This window comes from Staurois parvus, unplaced genomic scaffold (assembly GCF_062004578.1).
Source record: "Staurois parvus isolate SC_StPar_1 unplaced genomic scaffold, SC_StPar_1.0 ptg000299l, whole genome shotgun sequence".
In the NCBI taxonomy this organism is placed as follows: Eukaryota; Metazoa; Chordata; class Amphibia; order Anura; family Ranidae; genus Staurois; species Staurois parvus.
The window spans coordinates 10,967,786-10,988,748 of NW_028318095.1; the positions used below are offsets into that span (position 1 = coordinate 10,967,786).

The following is a 20,963-nucleotide window of genomic DNA, read 5'->3' on the forward strand; positions in this document are numbered from 1 at the left end:
TATTGGTTTGAATGCTAAAGTTTATGAAGGTCTTTCCACATATGCCATATTTGGTCCTTTGAGCGAAGGAGATTTTTCATTCTTTTATTCTTGGTGATACTTTAAGTCAAACTCATATGTAAGACAGACACTTAGGGGTCTATTTATAAATGTTTTCACACAACTTTCACTCCAGATTCCCATATTTCTCGCAATCATTCTTAACCAGGGTTTTGTGAAACCCTAGGGTTCCTTGAACTGTGGCTGACTGACCTTCTATCTGATGGTGCCTACATAATTTCCTAAGCAAAGCCACTTGGTAGAGCCAGAAGCATGACAGTAATGATCTTTTCAGATGTCTGCAGGAGTGGCTTTCTGGAAACCACTGTAAGAGGGCATTTTTCCCACTGACCCCCAATTATTTTAATTATTTCAGGGGTCCCATGAGACCAGAACATTCATTTAAGAGTTCCTTAAAAAGATTCAGAAAGTCTTGTCTAGACCTGTCAGATCTTGGTTGTCGAGCTACCAAGCAAAGTAGTAAACAGTATTTATTTTTCATTATGGCTTTTGTGCTAGAACTGGCTAGTATTCCTTTTTATGTAGCTCCATTTATGATAAACCCAGTGTCCACATGGTTCTCACTGCCCCACTTTTAAATCCAGGATACATGTAATTGCGACTCAGGTAAGCTAGACTCAAAGTATATCTACAGCCCAAACTTTTTTTTTTGGGGGGGGGGGAAATAATGTGTGGAATGTTCTTAATTTCTGTCTGTGTCCCTACTGGGGAGACCACCCTCTGTATTTGTCCTGGTTACCATTGTGATCGGGACAGAAAATGATGGAAAAGAGGCACAATCTTTCAATGGGGACACCATTTTTGGTGACAACTTTCTCCCAACACTTTGGGGAGATTTCCTTTCACTTCTTGTTGACAGAAATGAAGGGAAATCTCCCCATTGGGACATAAAAAAGCAGATGAGATTTTACTCTCTCCTACTATATCCAAAACTGAAAGTAAAATAAGTTTAAAGTAATATTAAACTCTCAGTATTCTTTAACGTAACATATTGAGCACAATATAACAAACATTCCCCAGTAAACAGTTTGTTAAAATTCTTACCCAAGCACTCGCATTTTACAAATTTTGATGCTGCTGTATCTTGCTCTCTCAGTGCTGCTTCCCTGAACCTCTGGTCTTCACAGGACAGAGTTGAAGTGGAGTTCCAGCTGAAGGAAAAAAAGTCAGCAGCTACAAAAACTGTAGCTGCTGACTTTTAAAATTATTTATTTTATTTTGTATTATTTTATTTATTACAGGTACTTATATAGCGCCATCAATTTACACAGCACTCACCACCACTGGTTTGACTGGCCATCTTCTTGCCCTGGCACCGGCATCTTTAATGTGGGCACCCAGCTGTGACAGCTTGCGGCTTCACATCTGGGTGCCCACTGCTCTTGTGCGATATGTGCTGCGCTTTGTGAATGGCCCCGTAGTCTTCTGGGTCCTGTCACGTGTCCCAGATGACTACGGGGAGGGAGGACAACTTCCGCTTCCATTGCCTAGGCGATCGCAGCAGAAGTGGGAGCTGGTACCTGTCAATTTCGGTTACCTGCTCCCCAAAGGTGCCAATCCTTAATGGGGAGCGGGGGACAAAGCATTAAAGTAGAACTTCCCCTTTTGGGTGGAGCTCCACCTTAACAATGAACAGTGCAGTCTGGAGCCAGTCTTTTAGCTTTGAGAAGTGAGGGAGGAGGAGGAGAGAGGAGCAGGAGAGTGCCTTGCCATTCTAGGCTCCTGGGCTGTATAGCTCTATTGATGCAGAAAGTGTAGGAAGACACAACTTTAGTCCTTGCATGTCATGGTAACACCATAGGAAGCTGATATAGAAAGGAGCCACCCCTAAACAGAAAACCCAGTGCAGTGATTACAGTACCAGCCTAAACTGCAAAATAGGAAAAGATTAAAAGACAAAGAAGATTTGTACCCAGTAAGTGACTTAATCAGCTGCTGAAAGTGCTTAAAGAAAGCACAAAATTACAACACTTGCCACTAACTTTTATTGCAAAATTCTTTTATGGATCCAGGGACATAGTTGCCGGACAGTTGCCCCCAAGCCGGCCCTCATCCACTGTATAGACAAGTAAGCTTTGTTCCTACCCTGTACGTCATGTACGCTTTCTGTTCTGGCTGCCTTGATTCCAGATCCTAGATTTTATTTTACAAAACACTCTCATAATCTGCTCTTTGTTATATCATGTTCAATATCTGTGAACAGGTCTGTCCTGTGCTGAATTTATAGCTGGAAGGCATCCACACCGACCAAACAGCCCCGGCCTTGTACTAGAAAAACATACAAACAAATTCCAGCGTTGTGATCCAACTCAAAATCAATAAGTGAAGTATGGCGAGGGAATAATACACACACAAGACAGGTCCAGGTGTTACGTTCCAGATCTTAGATCTGGAAAATAAACACAAGGACCAGGTGTCCAAGTTTTGTTCCTGCTGTCGTTAAAGAAAAGTCCCAACAACAGAACGTCTATTTTAGTGGCATAGTTTCACTCAAAAAGGATTTAAAGGTACAGATTTTCAATAATGTATGTGCATATTTCTGTTCAAGTGAAACTCCACCTTGCTATGTCAGGAAATACAAATAAAAATCACAGATATTTCAAAAGTGTACATAGGTTTTATTAAAGTGACGCTAAACAATATCCTTATGCTCCAAAAATAATCCATACACATCCACTACTTAGAATAAACAAAAGAAACCTAAGCGCAATCACTATAGGGGGACATAGTTATACTAGTAGCACTAATTCCAGCCAACACAAATAAACCTACATTTACCAATAATGTGAAAAGAAAGTATCAGTACTGCTGCCCACACCTCCTGTGTTCCCGCAATACTTTGCAAATACTATGAACTCAAACAAATTATAATGTGACAAAAGCAATATTACATAAAAAGAAAACATTAAAGAATATTGAACTAATTTTCCATTATGTCAGCATATTCTTATTGAACAAAATCTCAAACATGAATTTTCGTGATGATATTATATCCAAATATGCCAGATATTTTTCAAATAATTCTCTGGAAAGTTCTTTCACCACGTACATATCCATTCACCAACACTTTTATGCTTTTGCCTTTTTTTTTTTTTGACCTAACAACCATTGTGCTTCATGAGATTTTCCCTTTAATTGTGATCTCCTATAACTTGGCTGGAAATCCTCTTTCCAGTATCCAGATTTATCCACCTCTATCCTCCCCAATCCTCTGATCAATGTTAGTTTGGAGCTCAAAAAGGAGGATATATAGTGCTCTCCATATACATAATATTTTTTCATATAATAGCATGTACTTAACTTAAAATGTGCACAAATCTTGGCACACAGCAGTAAACAGGCAATACAACCAGAAAAACCTCCAACAAAATGGCTGACCACACACTTCCGACTCATGGCATGACACCATCGACTCCTTCCAACTCATTGAGTTATCTGATCAGGTGACTTCCCTTTGAGTTACAAACTAACATTGATCAGAGTATTGCGAAGGATGGAGGTGGATTGTTGAAAATCTAGATGATGGAGAGAGGAATAACATCTTAGGTATAGGAGACCCCAATTAAAGGGGAAAGCGCATGAGACCTAATGTTTGTTAGGTCAAAAAATAAGGTTAGAGCATAAGAGTGTTGGTGAAGGGATATGCACAAGTGGTAAAAGAACGTTCCAGAAATGTATTTATATAGTGGAAAATTTTTAAAATATCTGGCACATTTGGATATAATATCATCACAAATATTCACGTTTGAGATTTCGTTCAATAAGAATATATGGACATAATGGACTATTAGTTTAATGTATTTTTTTTATGTAATATTGCTTTTGTCACATTTATAATTTGTTCGAGTTCATAATATTTGCAACGTATTGCAACAACACTGATTTGACATATACATCCACTTCTTAATGGCTTCCACATACTTAATTTAGTTTTCATTGAAACAATTCTTACTGTGTTTTTCTGCAGGTCATGTGCACTGTTCTCTGCACACCATAAATCCCACAGTCCATAGCCCCTATTCCATCCCAACAGAGAGGAAGCATAGACAATCTGTGCAGATCCGGACGGGTACCTGTCAAAACTATGTACCCCCTCTCCAAAAAGAAAAAAAAGTTGAAGGGAAGGAGAGGAGGCAGCAGAAAAGTGGAACTTCCCTATTTGAGTGAACTCCAGCCTTCCCTTAAGTCTTCACATTTGTACAGGCTCCTCTCCTGTTCTGCTTTTTTCACTGCACATAGTATGCATCAGAAGCTGTGGAAGTCATAAGGAGATGTCTTATTTCTTGGCTGGAAGACATCCAGTATCATCTAGCGCTTTCCTAACTACCCTGTCTGTCTTTGATTTGCCCCTTTCATACTTTGGATTTCAATTCTTTCCTTCTTCAGTCTGGATGCTTATCATCATATTTGGGTTTTAACTAGGGCAGTCTACATGCAAATGCAGCCTACCTAGGAATGCCTGCTCCCCTAGATGACATCCACCCATCAAGGCAATTTAATATTTGCATAACTGCATTCATCAGAACTGAGAGATCTTGGGAGAAGTCCTGAGGCAGTGTTGTAATTTTTTCAGTAAGCTATGTACAGTACCATACCTCCCCTTTCCATCAGTTATAAACTGCCTTCTTCATATAGATGAGAACAGAGACTCAATGATGATGTCACTGGGCCTTAAATAAGGTGTGTAAAGTACACAGAAGGTCTTGTTTAACCACTTGCCCTCCTGAGGAGTTACCCCCCCTCCTTACTAGGCCATTTTTTTGCGTTAAGGCGCTGCATTACTTTTAACTGATAATTGTGCAGTCATGCAACGCTACATCCAAATGAAATTTACATACTTTATTTCCCATGAATTGAGCTTTCTTTCAGTGTTATTTGATCGCCTGTGCGTGTTTATTTTTTGCACTATAAAAAAAAAGACCGGCAATTTTGAGAAAAACAAACAATATTTTTGACTTTTTGCTATTAAACATGTCCAGTAAAAAATTTTTAAAAATTAACTTTCTTCATAAATTTAGGCCAAAATGTATTCTACGACAAGTTATAGCTTTTACAAATGGCAGTATATATATGGGGATTTTTTTTTTATTATTATTATTTTTACTAGTAATGGTGGCGTTCAGTGACTTACAGCAGTACTGCGGTGGGCATTCTGACACTGGGGGGAACTGACTTCGTGTCACTGACATCCCCAGTGACACCAATACAGTGATCAGTGCTAAAAAAAAAGCACTGACACTGTACTAATGGCACTGGACAGGAAGGGGTTAACATGAGGGGCGATCAAAGGGCTAACTGTGTGCAGGGAGTATTTTACTAGGGGGCAGTGTGTGTGTGTTTCCCTGCAATCACACTGTTCTGGATGGCTGTGCTGTGCACAGCCATCCACAACAGTGTGCCCGAGCGTCAGGGAGGAGGACTGTTAGTAAACAAAACAGTCTTCTTCCCCGTCGGCGATCGTCGGAAATCACCGGGCGCCGGGGAGTAACTACCGGCCAGGACCCAGTGATTGACAGACGCGGCCGGAAATGCAAAATCACGGGTTTATATACATGATTTTGCACACCCCTGCTGCCCCATAGCAGTATTTCTGCTATAGGGTGGTAGGGGTGTGGTTAAAGATGTTACTAGTATGTTGATGAGGGGAAAGAACTGGGGAAGGCAAAATATAAGCATATTAAAATGGAACTTTAATCTAAAGGGGAAGTGTCACTTTAGACCCTCCTTCCCCCTCCTATTCTACTTGTGGCACTTTTTTTGGGTAAGGGGGGGAAGAAGGTACCTGGCTCTCACTTCCAATTGAATCACCTAGGTGATTCTGCCAGAAGTTCTCTCCCTCCTTCGCTAATTGCAACCTTCTGGGACACACCAGAGGTCCCAGAAGACTGCGGAAACATTCCCACAGTGCAGTGGAAATCCGGCTGTGAAGCCACAAAGAATCACAGCCAGCTTCCCACAGTAAACATGTCCATGCAGGGGACTTGAACACCAACTATAAAACGGCCCAGTTGAGGATGGTGCTGGATCCCTGGACAGGTAAGTGTCCTTATATTAAAGCTGCTTATATTGTAGCTGCTGACTTTTATTTTTTCTCAAACAGACTGAAGCTCCTCCTTAAACTATCTCCATGAATGTTATTTCTGGGTAAAACTGTATCATTTATAAGTACAGAAAACAATAAAGAGCTCAATATGACATCAGATGCACTGGACCCAATGATCTCTGGGTTAAAAAAGCATATTTGTCATACATAGGCTGGTCAATGTTCTTTGTGCATTTGCTCTTTTCTCTCATGAGAAGTATACTGCACATGGTTCCTATTTACACATTAAATGTAATTTTTATTACAGTGTATCTATTAAAAAAATATTATCCCTGTAAATCTTCCGTTGTAGGAAATCGATACTTTCCGGTTTTAGCTCAGGTTCCTGATAACAGAAATTCACTATTAATTGACTGAAAGTTTCCTGTGCTGTATGTCATCTATGACACTGGGCAATTAGATAAAAAGTTAATGTATCCTGTTTATGATTGCCATCATTTGCATTAACATCTATGCCAAAAATAAAACCAGTGAAATAAAACCATAAAAATAATTGTGTTTACATAAAAGCAAAAATGTACTTGATATATGGGTTTGTAGTGTCCACGGTGTTAGTTCTGACATGCATTAATACGTTATAAGAGTTAGTAGTAGACCCCCACTAAGCACTATGTGATTTTTAAATTAAACTCAAGCAAAAAGAACTTCATGAAAATGAAAGGCCCACTTTACCAATAGCCCCCCAATAGAAATTGGGAAAAAAAAGGTCTGGCAATACTAAAGCTTTTATAATAAATATATAAAATACTTACCTCAGTACCAGCTTCCACCTTATACTTCTTGGAGGCACTGGTGACATCACCATGCTGGAGAGCCTTGTTGCAGATACCAAATGTTACAGCCAGTCCCTGGACCTCCCTGCACACCGCACAGCAGAAAAGTAATATAAATTGGTCTAAGCCCCTCCCTGGTTTGTGATTGGATAATAAAGGATCGGCTTATTAGTGATGTCATCCTTGTACTCCCTATTTTAGCAAGCATGCTCGTATAACTTTATTAACAGCACTCTACAATTCACTTGAACCTGGCTATCTGAAAATTTGATTCTTACTCCCCCCAATGTGATCACTGCCATGCAATTTATATCTCCTGAAAAGTCAGCTTTTCAAGCAACCACATTAAATTCCAATGTCAACTAAAACTTTTTTTTTTTAAGCACAATTCTGGCAATACATAGTAATACATATCTGGCAGGAATTCTAAAAGTTGCCTCTAGGACAAAAAAAATGCGCTGCAAGAGTTCCAACATTTACCTAAAACCTAGTTTTGAGTAGACCAACCCTTTAAAGTTGAACTCCAAAATCTACCCTTGCAGTGTGTTTCCTACCCCACACTGGGATGTATGGATAAGGTGTAATACTTACCTTATTCCTGTTTCCTGTAGTCTACCTCAATCCATATGACTATCCAAAGCTGCCTCCTTTTTCAAGTGTCAAAACCTTTTTTTTTAATTTTGGACAGATGGGCTATAACCCCTGATCGTTTCTTTTTTTAAATTTGTGTACTTTAGGAGAGATTTCCTTTCACTTCCTTCCCCATAGCTAAACAGGAAGTGAGAGATCTCTCCAAAGTGTGGGAATTCTGGCTGGTCACCAGAACTACTGTCCCCATTGGATTCCCTCTCTATTCTTGTTCTGATGTCAACCCTGTAACAACGTATACCCAGAGATGGACGCGGTTCAACCATTTTGGTTTCAACCTCCATCTTGGCAAAGGGGTTAACTGTCCTGACAAATATATTTCTCCCTTATTCTCCCCCCCCCCCCCCGTGAGAGGCCCAGTGACATATGGCAGTATATGTGTGTGTTAGAAGTGTCACAGGCCAGATCCCAGCAGGAAGCCACAAGGTGCCTCACTGTCCCAAGAACCTGTGCCATCTCACACCTCAGAAGAGATAAGGCAAGCTTTCCCAAGAGTTGAAAGAGATTCCGACCTCATAAACCTAACTCAGCATAGGTGACAGAATCAGATAACCTTTGTTAAAATCCATGTTTCCCCTATGTCTTATATCTTGGAATATGAGAGACTTACATAAAAACCAGACATATCGTCAGATGGCCAATGAGCAGGCGAACAGTTTGATGGGTCACTCACCTTGTCTCAGACACACAGGAAAGCAGAAAAATAGATCTCATGAACCATTCAGTGTACACTTTCATAATTCATATCTAATCAATCCTCAGACTTGTCTGCATAATAATCTACCTGCGGGTGGAAGGTCACTTCTGCATAGGAAAAGTTATGAGCCCAAATAGGAACTACACAAGATTTTGGCTCTTGTTTAGGTTGACGCCCAGACCTCCACGCCTACACGGGGTATTGGTCTGTGGCGTCAGAGATACCCCCTGCTGGGAAACTAAAAATTGGGCTGTCAGGCCTAAAAGAAGAAGTTGAAGAATTCTCCCATTGACCATCGTAACATAGGGAGATCAAAGTACCCTTCTGCTCTGAAACTTGGATCTGCTAATCCAGGACTTTGGCAAGTACTTTAACCCTTTCACCTCTCTCTGATATCTCTTTGCTGTGCTGTGGTTCTTTGTATATGTATATATATATATATATCTTAGTTACATCTTTTTTCTGTAAATATTTTTATTGCACCCGTTTTGACCTTTTAGTAATAAATCTTTCTTTCTGAAAGTGTTGAATTGTTTCTATAGCTCTGTATTGCAATTTACGAATCCCTGCCTCTAAAGAGAGCGCTACTGTGTTTGTTTAAACCGGCCTGCGGACCATTTTATACAGACGATTATCTCAATCATTATAGTGTTATAGCTGATAACGCCGAGTTTCCTCTTTCTCTGTACAAAAAGGAGGTGGTGGCAGTGTGAAGGGTTAATTGTTAATTGCGTAATTAACCTGACCCAGTAACAATCTCCCAGGCTGCCGGTACATCGATTGTGGTCCGTTAGCTGGAAAATCATTGTGCAGGGTGCAGCTGGGTGTGGCATTGTTACGCACGTCACATCGTGGTTTTAGATCGGCTAGTCCTTCGGTCACGAGTTTGGGTGAGAAGGTCTTGGGTCTGATGCTGCGATCTTGACAAACCCAAAATTTTGAATTTTCTTACTTTTGATGATAACGGTAAAGAGAAAAAATAGAGAGGGTGAATCTCCCTAATGGGGGCACAGTCAGCAAAAAAACCTGACAAATGTTCTAATCCCTCTCCCATCTATCCAAAAGAAAAAAACACAACTTTTTGCCTCTAGTGACACATTAAGGCACTCTCTGCTGTGGTCACATGCTCGCCTCCTCCATGTGCAATGCATGGTTATTAGCCCTTTGTACATGAAAAGGCAGAGGGACCGCACACAGATAGGTAGAAAAGAACACAGCTAGAGCCTGCTTCACCAAGAAAGAGGGTAAGTAGTACACCCTATCCCTACAGGCCTAGACTAAACAAACATTTAACCCTTCCATTGCAGGAGCCCCAGTGCAATGTTATATTTTGTCTAATTCCCGGTTTTCAGCTTTGCTTGAAAAAAAATATGTAGGCTGCTATTGATGTCCTCTGGAAAATGCTGGTTGCTTGGCTATCTCTGTCTTCCATACCACCTAGATCACAAACCTGCAACAAATCGGAATACCCATTGTGCATGCTTGTTAAGGGACACTGACTATGAGAGAATGAAAATAATCTAAGCAGTATAATAGCTAGAATATTTGCAGGAGAAAAAGTCAGCATATACTAGAAAGAAAAAAAAATGCTGCACACCAACCTGCCCGAAAGGTGAGTCAACAAGACAGCTTCACCCTGACTCCACCCAGGCCATGCTCCCGATGCATTTCACCTGACCACAGGGCTTAATCATGGAGGTCATTGAGGCATGGCCTGGGTGGAGTCAGGCTGAAGCCATGTTGTTGAGTCACCTTTTGGTTGGTATACGGTTGTATTTCTCCCTGTATGCTACAGAGCCGATGTACAGGCTTCTGAACCACACCAAGCATAGGAGTCATCGGAGTTGTAGGATGTTTGTCTGGAGTGGCACCCCAAGTTTCTTAGGGTTACAATGAGAAATAAGCAGTCACAACCTACATATTTTTAGCAGTATTGGTTTCCTTTAAAATAGAATGCACACTTGTACTACAGTCTCAGCCTTGATTTATTTAGCAAACAGATATTTGATTAAAAATCAATTCTATTTAAAAGTCTTCTCACTTTGTGTAATTGAGAATAAGTATCTCATCACTCCCAAAAGTAAATGCAGCCATCTAGTGTATAATATAATTACCTGTTTAAAACATATAGATTTCCCTGCTAAAGAGCATTTCAGAAAATTGATGTATCACAGATAATCCCTCTATTTAAGGTCACCTTACACAGGAACACACAGATCTAGATGAGAAAAGTTATATCCTGTGCAATTAGGATAGAGGTTAACACAGCTGTCATCTATGTTAATCCTTTTAGTGAATGAAGTACATGGCTGTGCATGGTAATAGGGCGTTAAATATTCCTAAACATGGAGCGGCTGTTAGCTATCAGTCACATGGGTGGCACTTTTTTATGAAGTGCTGTATAGCTATGTGGTGGTTCAAATCTTACATAAAAACATAAAAAAAAAGATTCGGGGTTTAGCACATTTAGGCTGTACTGTTCAATACAATATGTTAAGCTTTTCATGTCAATAATTCAACTGCATTTAATAATAAGGATACAATGGTAGTGTATTCATTTATCATCAGAAATCAGATACTCCACAATTCTATGGTGAAGCAGATATTTTACTTTAAGAGCTATAAGAATTTAGCGAGCAGAAAAAAGGAACCACAAACCTTCTCAATGTACAATGTAAATAAAAAAGTGCAGCGCTAAAACAGTAAGAATCCAAATAATAGTAATAAAAGCTATAAGAACAACATGACTTGAGGTATTTCCATAAGTACAAACAAACTCTGGTATAAGTGATATGATCGTCCAGATAAAGTGCAATTAAATATATAGCTAAATTAAAGTGCCAAAGGTGGTAGTATGTATATCAGGTGACAGTGACAGTCCCCAATGGTTATTAATGGATGAAAAACTTCTATATCCCGGTGTGAACCAGTATACTGCAATAGGGTCTGGTCATAGGCTTCCCTCCTCTGGTCCGGATGGATCACCTGGGGTCCTGGGTGGATTTAATTGCTTTGGTTTTATGTTCACTTTTTCTATTTGAGTTGTTGCAGAAAATGTCATGCTGGTGTCTGTAGTCTGCCTAGCCGCTGCTGTGCCCCTAAGTAGTGGGATACAGCAGTGTGCTTCCAGGCCCCTAGAAGGAGCAGAGATCTCCAAGCACGTAGTCTGTCCTCCAAGGCACAGGACCTTCCCCCATGACATCACTTCCACCTCGTGCGCATTCCAAGCCACCTCAGGCACTCAGGTTGTCCAGCGGAGTCCTGGCATCTCTCCGTCACTCCATCCACAGCTCCAGACCCACACTGGCTGATTCTCCTCACACCAGTATACCCGTTAAAGGGGCCCCCTGATTGACATCTCTAACATCCAACAGCCATAGAGGAGGGGATCTCGTACAAGGCTGTATCTTTAAAGGGGACCTCCGTTTCTGGCTTATTTGATCAATGCGCATTAAGATTGCGCTTCTGGTGAGAGGGCAACCTTTCCATTTGTTGCATGTCACCGGAGTACTACTGGTTCACACCAGGATATAGAAGTTTTTCATCCATTAATAACCATTGGGGACTGTCACTGTCACCTGATATACATGCTACCACCTTTGGCACTTTAATTTAGCTATATATTTAATTGCACTTCATCTGGACGATCATATCACTTATACCAGAGTTTGTTTGTACTTATGGAAATACCTCATGTCATGTTCTTATAGCTTTTATTACTATGATTTGGATTTTACTGTTTTAGCGCTGCACTTTTTTATTTACATTAGATATTTTACTTTGTGTGAAATAAATGGAAATACCATAAACAGCGCTCTCAGGTCTCAAATAAAATAAAATTAAATCAAACATATATATATATATATATATATATATATATACAAAACATACAAAAAAAACATCACTGCTCGATCACGCCCTAACGCATTTCGTCACACGACTTCGTCTAAGGGAGTGATCAGCAGGCAGCCGTTCGGTGTGGTGGTTAAAATCTTACGTAAGAACATAAAAAAAGATTCAGGGTTTAGCACATTTAGGATATACTGTTCAATACAATATGTTAAGCTTTTTATGTCAATAATTCAACTGCATTTAATAATAAGGATAAAATGGTAGTGTATTCAGTTATCATCAGAAATCAGATACTCCACAATTCTACGGTGAAGCAGATATTTTACTTGCTTATTGTTTTAAAGCTGTTGCTTACGCCAATCTTTGTTATCTAGGCTGCTGTAGCACCCTTGGATGTCTTCTGAGCTTTTCAGGGGTGCCTTGGCAAAATGCCTAAAAATTGCAACAAAGTGCCTAAAAATTGTCAATAAGATAGTAAATGAATCAATCATGTTTTTTTTATGTTAAAGCCACAGGTTTTTAATGTGCAGCACCTTGCGCTCCAGCCACTGGCATCCTAACAACCAATGACCTAATTGGTTGATAAGGACATCGGGCATCTTTGTTTGTCCCTCAACTGCCCCACTCTACCAGCACTGTGGTCACCTTAGCGGAGAGAAGGCAAGAAAATGAGGAAGAAGAGAAACACTTGAATACTAGTCAATACCGGTTTTCAAACGTGAAGTAATAAATCACCTCTAATGTTGAGTGTCCTACATGTGTGGATGTAACTGCGATATGTAAAACTATTAGTTTCATTTTTTACATTTTAGAAAGGGGTGCCTCAAGATTGTGCATAATCCTAAAGGGTGACTTGACTGAAAACAAGGTTGAGAAATACTGAATTACACTCACATTACAGATTTGCAAATCTTCAATTTTGGTAACCAAAAACTTCAGCTTTCACATTTTTCTCTGAGCTGATAATAGTTGCAGCATCTTAATGTGAAAGTCACTAGTAAATGCTCTGATCAAATAAATCAAGTGGTCTGCATGTAGCATTTTTTAGAGAACGTCTTCAAATCTGAGAGTATCACAACATTTTAAACTGAAAGGAATAAATTTCAAACATTAAAAGCCCTGAATTGACCCAAGGCATTCATACCATGAGTGATCTGCCAATGTTGGCAAAACAGGTTTAGGCTTCCCTTCACTGCCCACTGCAATTTTCCCTGATGACAAAGGATTTGTCATCAGACAACTAGCACCCATCATTTTCCTGTTTAAGAACTGATTGCCATTTTATCTGCACACCTATCACCTACTCAAGTGTTGAGCAACATTACATTCAGCATAATTTCTTGAGATGTTACCCAGAGATTAAAGCTCATCTTTAGCTAAAAACTAACCCATGGTTTTAATTGCAGCCACCATGCTTATATCTAAGAATGCTAATAAATAATTTATAGGGAACCTGGTCACATGTCTCGTGCTAAGCTAATTGTTATACAGCCTGCAGATCATTTCTCCCATCAGCATCTCTCTTGATGTGTAGACACCTGCTACTTTGTCAATGCGTTGGAATAATGCATGCAAACTAGAGAATATAAAATCAAAAGTAAGAGTTGACTCACACATGTGTGGTGCAGATTAAAGCTCAGGTTTCACAGTTAAATGATACAGTAGTTGTTCAGCAGTTCATGTCAGGTTTACACCAGGTTCAGGCAAGGGCGGACTGACCATTTGGAAACTCGGGCACTGCCCGAGGGCCTGGGGTCAGTAGGGGGCCCCATGAGATGCCCCGGTACCTTTTTCATAGGCTTTTTTGAGTTTGGGGAAGGACACAGGGGCCCCATGATCCCCTATTGCCCGGGGGCCCCATGAGTTGTCAGTCCGCCCCTGGGTTCAGGATAAGATTAGCTCTCAGGATTATTCTGTTCACACATATGCGGTTTAGAAACGATTCCCACAGAAGTCAATAGCCTGTAATCTGCACATGAACCAGATCGCACTGCTCAGAAATCATACATGACTCTTTTTCAAATCACACTGAATCCGCACTGCCAGAGTACCAGACATACGTGAACAGGCACCATAGGAAGCAATGTTTTTTTCACATGTCATGGGGATCAAATGCTGTTCAAACTGCATCGAATCCGCATATATGTGAACCAGCACTAAATCAAATGTAAGAAGCAGACAGAATTCCTAATTTTTATCTATAATTAAATGAGAAATATGGCTAAAGCTATTTTGACTATACTTCTCCAACAAGTCAAAGGAGTCCAGTTCGTTCTGCACTCCTGTGACCCGTCTTCAGCTGACAGCTGGCTAAAGTCCGCTGTCAGCTGACATCACTCAGCTGGTCCAGGCTTGGGAAAGATCATGATCATATGGTCAGGATCCACCCAGATGTCTGGACTGGCACCTGACTCAGCCTCTCAGAGATCCATTGAAAGCCTAAGCTAGCCTCTTCCGCCCTCTCCACAGCCCAGTGCTCCAGTGAGCTCTGGAGGGGAAAGCAGAGCAACGGTGACTGACAGGAGGGAAAACAGAGCGATCAGTGGTGTTTGATTGCTCAGTTCATACTGCAGATCAGACAGGGGACAGATGTAGGATCGGATCAATGCTGCCTCAAAAATAAATGTTTGTTTTTTTGGAAGTCTATGCTTCTCTTTTAAAGGTAAACTCTTATTGGTTGCTACAGGCAACAAATCCACTTTTGTTCCTATTTATTTCCAGGGTTTATGAATTGGCTGAAGGTCTACTACCTCTATAGTGGTCTTCACATCATGCTAACAGGAATCTTATAAACAATAATAAATTGTGAAAGACTCGAAATAATGCACCTTACTATTAGTCCTTCATTACCCACTATTGATTACATGTTGCCATGGTATGGTGATATTGGTGTCTCTTGATGAGAAGCTGTCACAAGACTTGAGAAAAAGAAGAGCTGTATGTTGACACACCATACCATGGAGACAAGATAGTGTGTCTGAGTAACACTGATTTATGAACCTCTGGAGGTAACCCACAACATCTATGGGAGTTACCCCACATGTGTGTTTTTCCCCAAGGTACAGTACCTTCCAAAAGTGCCATTTAAATGAAAGAACCATATTCTAAATCTGTTCTGTTGAGATGCCCTCAAAGGTTACACAATCCATTAATTAGTAGATCTCTGAGCAAGAAAGCCAGAGAAGTCTTTTCACACTTGAATGGCAACATGTTACCTGGCCCTGTACCAAAATAGTGCATACAAAGTGAATGAACCATTCCTTGCATAAAAAGAAAGCATTTGCTCATTTTTGCCCACAAAGTTTTTACGTTATGATGGAAAATCTGTGCTTGAGGTGATAACTATTTTCAATATTCTCTAGTTGTTGTTACTACTCAGGAATTAACCATATCCACCCCAAGTGCTGAAAGCAATGTTTGAATCAGACATATCACAGGAATACACTGGTACATTTATAATTAGTTTCAAGCTTCCTTATTGGGATTTGTTCTTTGTGACTTGAATGATTAGTAGTGCAGTAGGCTGCTGCATCCTATCCACCTTAAATTTGTCTATGGTCACTCAGTGTGTCACATGGATCTCATTGTGCTCTCTCATGATGTCCATTCGGAGCCTTCTTGTTTCTTGGGGCCTCAGTGCAGGACCACTGAACCCAAACAGGTCAGACTGACTCTGCCCAGAAATATCCTAGACAAACATGCCTATGCTGTGATCAATTGAACAAAGAGCTACTTAGCCAATTACCTTAGGTATGTATGGTAAGAACAGGGAACAAGAGCCAGGTGGGTTCAGTTATGATTCTCCAATATACAGTATTTTGACAGTAGAAAGCAATGATCTAATTTATGTTTTTTATTTATTTTTCTTGGTGTTGTAACTGGTACCTAGAACATACTGAAATATTTCAGAGAGGTTAGGTACCTATTCAGTAAGTGATTGTTCTTTTTCCTTTTAGGGTGGCAAAATACCTATTAGATGGACAGCACCAGAAGCCATTTCTTATCGCAAATTTACATCAGCAAGTGATGCCTGGAGTTATGGCATTGTACTGTGGGAAGTCATGTCATATGGAGAGAGACCGTATTGGGAAATGTCGAATCAAGATGTAAGAACATAATCAAAAACACAACTTATTATGTTTGATGTATATTTAATTACTATGAAAATATCATTGTAGCTAAAAAGCATTATTATTGTATTATTAATGTTTAACTAAAAGCATTTTGTTTTGGTTTGGATAGAGTGGTAAGCTTGAGTTGCAACCTCTGTCAGGTTTCTGTTGCTATCTGTGTCCCCGTTAGGGAGATACGTTCTCTCTAACCATCCTGATTACCAATGGTACGGGAGAGGACAGTGTCAAAAGAACAGGAATATGAAGAGGAGATCTCTCCAAAGCAGGAGGATATCCCCTCTGAGACAGCTAGCCCCAAAAATGTGTTTCTTCATTAGAAGATTCCCTCTAATCTGCATCTGTGACAACTCAAAAATTTGAGATTTCCCATCACTTTCTGCTCCACAGGCAGTGGTTACCAGCATTGTAGAGAGAGGCAGAATTCTTCTTACAGGGATCAGGCAGCTGTAAAAACCCAAATGAGGCTCTAACCTTTCCACATTATATCCAAAACTATCCCTGTTATCCAAAACCTAAAACAAAAAAGTTTGGGCTCTACATACAGATTCATCAACGTAGGAAACTTCAGTAGACTGGACCAAAGCTACTGACCATTGTATACAAGACAGTGTGTACAGAACAGTAAGGACCACACATGCCTATCGTCTGTGTAGATAGCGGCCTGTGTGGTCACTGTGGATAGTGGCCTCCATTAGTATGCCTCCTTTATCCGTTTGCTGACTGCATCACTTAGATGTACAGCGGTAAACAAGCCTCTCTGCGTTGGATCATGTACCTGGTACACACCCGGTTGTACTGTGATTCGCTACAGCACAAACCAATCAGGGGTCCTGGCCAATGACTGACCAGTGGGACCCACTGATCAGTTCTGTGATTCACGAACAGAGCTCTGTGATGGTAAACACAGAGCTCCGTATAGCAACAGACAATCTTGCGGCTTTTTCAGGGAAAAAAACAGCAAGATCCATTAGTAAAAGCAGCACATATTACACACATTAATACTTGTTAGGCACACAGTTAACCCCTTGATTGCCCCTAGATGTTAAACCCTTTCCTGCCAGTGTCATTAGTACAGTGACAGTGTATAGTATTAACATTGATCACTGTATTAGTGTCACTAGTGATGTCAATGTCAGTTAGCCAGTTCCCACAAAGTATCAGTTATTGTGAGATTGCCTGCCGCGCTCAAAATCAAAATACTGCTATGAGTCGCTGATTGCCACTGTTACTAGTATTAAATACATACATATTCCCGTATATATCCCATAGTTTGTAGATACTATAACTTTCACGCAAACAAATTAATATACACTTATCGGGATTGTTTTTTTTACCAAAGACATGTAGCAGAATACATTTTGAAACTTTATTTTTTTTATGTTTTTATTGGATATGTTTTATAGCAGAAAGTAAAAGAAATATTGTGTTTTTTCAATATTTTGGTCTTTTTTTGTTTATATAATAAAAATAAAAACCCAGTGGTGATCAAATACCACCAAAAGAAAGCTCCATTAGTGTGAAAAGAAGGATATAAATTTAATTTGGGTACAGCGTTGCATGACTGCACAATTGTCAGTTAAAGTAGTGCAGTGCCGAATAGCAAAAAATAGAATAGTCAAGAAGGGGGTAAAAACCTTCAGGAGGGCAAGTGGTTATAGCTTTACCACAGAATAGCTCTGTTAAGTGCTCCATGATTTTGTTTTCAGAGCTATATCTTCAACCTACTGTGAACTTGAGCAAAAGGCACCAAAAGCACTGAAGAACTGCAACATAGAGCACCATTTTCTGGAAGATTTTTACATGTCATCTGTTCCAATACACATCAGAACAGCAAGGGGTTGATTCCTTTTTGTGTAGCATAGTGGGCAGACCCGTGCAATTCAAAAAAGAATTTCCATTTTTCCACCCAATATCCTGTATGAAGAATAAACCACTTGCTTTTTTTTTTTTTTTGCATTTGTGTTTGAAGGGAAAATACATAGATAACTTCTGTATTATGAAACAATTTCTGTACTTTAGAGATGATGTCTTTATAATTCTGGGAAAAAAATCTCATTTGGTCATTAGGAAGTTAAATAAACACAAGCCAGTATCTCCCCCCAGTCTAAACACTTATTCTAATAATATCATTCAGAGCACACGGCCAATAACATATAAGTAAAATAAACAAAATATAATGCACAGGGAGATGCAGAAATGAAAGAATATAAAATGTGTAATCCACTTCTTCTAGAAAATAAATGTAAAAATACAAACGATATACAGTGCTTTCTGTACAGAAGAAATCACAATGTGGCATAACTAAGAGGAGGTACAGAACATACACCTTGCTTGTAACAGATAGATTGAGTCTGCTAACTTTAAGTTGATGTTATTGTGGCTGATTTACTAAAGAAGTAAAGCATTTTCACTTTGCATAATGAATCTTCACTAAGAAGGGAAATTTCACTTAGTGAATAAGGTGAAGTTTTGTTGACTTCTATCCTCCAATATCGTGCAGGCAAAACCCCTTTTTTTCATTTTCCTTGAACATGGTTGGGTAATGTCTGCAAGTAGATTTTCACTACATACACTGAATAGATGAAAACTCCCTTGTAAAAGTAATATGCTTTACTCCTTTAGTAAATTGAGGTTGAGTTGTCAAAGGCAAATATCCTGTTTACCTTTCAAAGCAATTTTATTGCAAATAAATGTTTCTTTAGCTTACGGAATGAAGTGAAGCTCCTCTGACTTCCACTATCCAATCACATGCAAGCATAAATATATTTTTTACATTTTTCGCGAACGTGATTGGGTATTCTTTGCAAAGTGAATTTTCACCACATGCATCAAGCTAAGGGAAAATTCCCCTGAAAAGTGAAAATGTGATCAGCCTATTTTTCTAAATCAGCCCCATTGTCTCTACAATTAGAATTTATTGGAAAAAAAAATAAAATTTTTGTTTAGTGCAGTAAACACTGTGGAAGAGTTCTCACTGTGGAAAGTTGATTACACAACAAGTAGTCTATGGCTGGTGTCCAAATGGTATGTCACCAGTAATGAATTCTGTGGTCAGCTGTTCACAAATTCTTGAATGTGTCCTGAAGTGAACAGTTAGTGTTGCAGTAGGCTGTGTCTACCCTGAGCCAAAAAATGACCTAATACTTTTGATTTGTAAATTTCATTTGCTGTGATATTTCTCTTAGGTCTGAAATTGGAACTCCAGGCAAAAATCAGAACCTAAGCTTCTGAATGATATGCCTCATATATAAACCTTTCTATTATAGTATTCTAGGCTGTACATTTCTGTAACATGTTTTGCATTGAAATTTTGGTAATAAGAATCACCAATTTGATAGATGACTATAGGAAAAAATGGCTACTGAATTTCTGCTTCCTTAAGATGGATCGAAATTCAGGTGGTTTAACAGGGACCAGCCAAATTTCAATCTATCTATGGTCATTCCCGTTCAAGAGCAATAGATCTACTAACTGTTCTCAAACACGCTTGTTGGAAAATTTTGCTTCAACACAGGAAGTCCCAGCTGTCAGAATACAATAGTGTAGCGGGAAGGATTCCCTCATCCATCTCAAATGTGTGGATGGGGAAATCGGTTCGGCCAGCTGGTTAAAGTAAAAGAAAGGAAATCATCTATGGCCAGCTTACGTCACATCTCTTCCCCTGGGCTCTGATTGGACACTGAAGGAGCAGCAAGAGGTCATTATTTTTTATATATATATATATATATATATATATATATTAATAAAAATGGACACCCCAGTCAAGCGTATACATTTCCCTTTCAACTAATTACAATCCTGGTAGTTTTGATAGCTGAATCCTTATATAAATTCTAGTAGTCGTTTAGTGCAAGCAGTCCTAAATTTAAACTCACAAATATGGCTAATGATCCATGATTGTAGCACTGCCATCACTGAATACACTGCAGCCTTGCCCTTACACTGATATTCTACAGCAGTGTCATGTGAAAAGATGCTGCAGTTTTATCAAGAAAGCCTATAAGAGCTGATTCACACGTGCGGTGCAGATTGAAGTTCAGGTTTCACAGCTAATTGATACAGTCACTGCCAGAGCACCAGACATATGTGAACAGGCACCATAGGATGCAATATTTTTTCACGTGTCATGCGAATTGGATGCTGTTCAAACTGCATCGAATCCGCATATATGTGAACCAACACTAAATCAAATGTAAGAAGCAGACAAAATTCCTAATTTCTATCTAAAATTAAATGAGAAATATGGCTAAAGCTATTTTGACTATACTTCTACAGGTCATAGGAGTCCAATTCGTTCTGCACTCCTGTGACCCGTCTTCAGCCAATAGCTGGCTAAAGTCCACAGTCAGCTGACGTCACTCAGCTGGTCGAGGCTTGGGAAAGATCCCAACCATATGGTCAGGATCCACTCAGATATCTAGACCGGCACCTGACTCAACCTCTCAGAGATCCACTGAGAGCCTAGGCTAGCCTCTTCCGCCCCTTCCACTGCCCAGCACTCCAGTGAGCTCTGGAGGGCAGAGCAGTGCACCGGTGACTGACAGGAGGGAAAACAGAGCGATCAGTGGTGTTTGATCTCTCAGTTCATACTGCAGATCAGACAGGGTACAGATGCAGATTCAGGATAGGATTAGCTCAGGATTTTATCCTGTTCACACATATGCAGTTTAGAAACAGTACCCATAGACATCAATAGC

General features: G+C 39.8%; 1 protein-coding gene across 2 annotated transcripts in view; it reads left to right on the forward strand.

Moving 5' to 3' along the window:
* Positions 1-20,963, forward strand: part of EPHA3 (EPH receptor A3) — a 544,240-nt gene that overhangs the window by 485,722 nt on the left and 37,555 nt on the right. For both annotated transcript variants that reach the window (XM_089682929.1, XM_089682930.1), the window contains exon 14: positions 16,090-16,239. In XM_089682929.1, the coding sequence (XP_089539055.1) occupies positions 16,090-16,239 (150 nt within the window). The remainder of the gene's footprint in view (positions 1-16,089; positions 16,240-20,963) is intronic.